Here is a 2414-nt window from a genome sequence, read left to right as displayed (position 1 = left end):
TCCTCCTGCCTGAATTCGCAGTCATAAAACACATATTTTACTGATATCTCGAGGTACTGTAGACATGGAATGTAACACACGTGTTCTACCCCGGGGGAAAGGTAGTCATAACATACACGGCACTACTTTCTCCTACAGGTGCGTTCAGCTTCATGACCCGCCTTGACATAGCGGAAGCACTTTTCACATAGATCACGTGGGATGCATTCTACCCTCCCCATGGCGGCGAGCTTCATATGCTTTCCTGGACACTCATGTGATCTACACTGCATCTTGCATTTAGGGCATCTGATTACACGCCCCACATGTTTTACACAGCCAGACTCTAAACAGCGGTGGCACCTCATCAAACAGTCGTGTGTGTGTCTGTAGGGCGTGTAGCAGACATAACAAAAAATTCTTGTCCCCAAAAACCCTTTGATGTTCTTAACTCCATAATAATGATCATTATGAAGTAACAGAAAACAGGTTTTGAGATACTTCTGTTCAGGAGTTTTTAAAATACTCCATCCAGAAGCTCCCCATTGCACAAGCACAACATTGACCTTCATATGTGTCTCTACGGTTTCCACGTCTGCAAAAGACACTTGTTTTTGCTTACTCCACCCAAGATCCCTGTACAACTTTTTTGCCCCCTTTTTTATCTGTGTAGCGGTAGCTCTCAAATCTAGAACAGCCATGAGGCTTGCTGCAAAACAGAGTGCTGTGTTAGGCATGGGGACATCTATCAGATGCAGCCTCTTTTTCTGTATAATGCTGCTATAGGGTATTGATTTTATATGCCTGCAACCGGCTCCTCGTGGGGGGTGTGATGACAATCACCGCCAGTGTTAATACACCATCAGCTAAAATTTGTGCGTAACTTTGAAGCAGGTTAGATATAGCACTTAGGAATGTCTCAGCGTTCAGATGGCCTGCCTGTCTCCTTGCTGAGTAAAGGGGGTTTGAAAGCCCTGGCGCTCGCAATCTGAGTTGTACAAAGTCCCCTGGTTCTATATGGTTGTTTATATTATCCAGAACCCTTTGAATAGCAGAATGCATCCCAGATAGCGCATCACAAAAGGAGTGTACTCTGTCCAAATTCACAAACTTGAATTCGTAATACATTTCAGTTCCATTAAAGCATGCATAGCTCCTATTATAACGCTGTATAAACTAAAGATCCACAGGTGGGGGTTCTTCAGAAATGCCTGCTGCTTCTTCAGAAGAGAACTGTTGGGAACCCGCTGCAGGTCCAACATCGAATGCCAAGCCCCCTCGAGAAGCTCCACTGTGGGTAGCCCGCTCTTTGGGGGTGGCATTTGGGCCAACATCAGAAGCCTCACATCGAGCGGTCCCATTCTGGGTTACACACTGTTCAGTAAAAGCATTCTGAGGACCGGGGCCACTAGGTGACTCCACGGATGGTTCAAATTCGTCTGAAGAATCAGAAGCATTCCTATGCCCTCCTGGCTGGTGGCTAGATGCGGGCCCTCCCCCCACCTGTATGCAGACAGGGTATGGTTGATCTTTTTTATTTCTGTCTACGAAATCACACACAGGGCTTGCACGTGTCTTTAGACTTCGTAGCTGTTGTGAAGTATCACTAATCACGGCCATTTCTTTACGTATGATGCGTTTTGCTTGTTCAAGGTGTTGCTCAGCTTCGGCCTTGCGTTCAAAAGCCTCTGCCCTAGTCCTTATCAATGTCTCTATGTGTTCTGTAACACGTGACATGCTGGCCAAGAACTCGTTAGCTTGGAAGTTCAGGTCTTGGGCATCATGGACCCCTGGTTCATGTTCTGAAACAGATAGATCAGAGGGGGCAGGGGGTCACCAGATATGTCTGGAGTAAATCACCCACAGCTAGTGGGTTTTGAACTCGCAAACGTGTGTGTGTGTGTGTGTGTGTGTGTTGTGCCATGGGTGTGTGTGTAGACTTACCAGACTTCTGAAAGGGTCTCTGGCTGTCTTGTGGTTTTGCCCGCTCCTATGGCTTCCGGGTCAGCTGTCGTCGGGTAGTAGAGGGAACGACTTTAGGAATCCACGCAGACAAGGGGGTCCTCCCCAACATGGCACATAGGTGTGTGCTTGATGTGTGAGCGTGTTTGTGTCATGCGGTGCAGACATGTCTTACCCGCATGGTACAAACATGTGTGTTACTGAAGTATGTTGCTGTTTGTGTCATGCAGTGTGGAAATGTCTTACCAGGTTCCAGGATAGCCTTTCTGGGTTTTTTGTAGGCTGGCTGCACCTCCACGTTGGAGTCCCTGGATGCCTTGTGTCCAGGTTGATGCTGTTCATGGAATACCACATCTGCAGACAAGGGAATCATACGGTTTTATCAATAAATGCTATACATAAAATAAAATAGTTAAAACATTTCTTTCTTTCTTTCTCCCACCCTTACTCTTTGCTTTTCTCGTCAACCTGCT

General features: G+C 46.7%; 1 protein-coding gene across 1 annotated transcript; it reads right to left on the bottom strand.

Annotated features, from left to right (window-relative positions):
- Positions 1-1155: 1155 nt before the first annotated feature.
- LOC128339351 (uncharacterized) lies at positions 1156-2414 on the bottom strand. Its single transcript, XM_053283093.1, has 2 exons — positions 2188-2414; positions 1156-1781 (listed from the first exon to the last, which is right to left on the bottom strand). The coding sequence occupies exons 1-2, from the start codon at positions 2312-2314 to the stop codon at positions 1156-1158; spliced, it is 753 nt and encodes a 250-aa protein (XP_053139068.1). The 5' UTR covers positions 2315-2414.

Source organism: Hemicordylus capensis, chromosome 1 (genome assembly GCF_027244095.1).
Source record: "Hemicordylus capensis ecotype Gifberg chromosome 1, rHemCap1.1.pri, whole genome shotgun sequence".
Lineage (NCBI taxonomy): Eukaryota > Metazoa > Chordata > Lepidosauria > Squamata > Cordylidae > Hemicordylus > Hemicordylus capensis.
The sequence above is the reverse complement of the archived record's forward strand: the minus strand, read 5'-3'. Positions and strand labels throughout refer to the sequence as shown.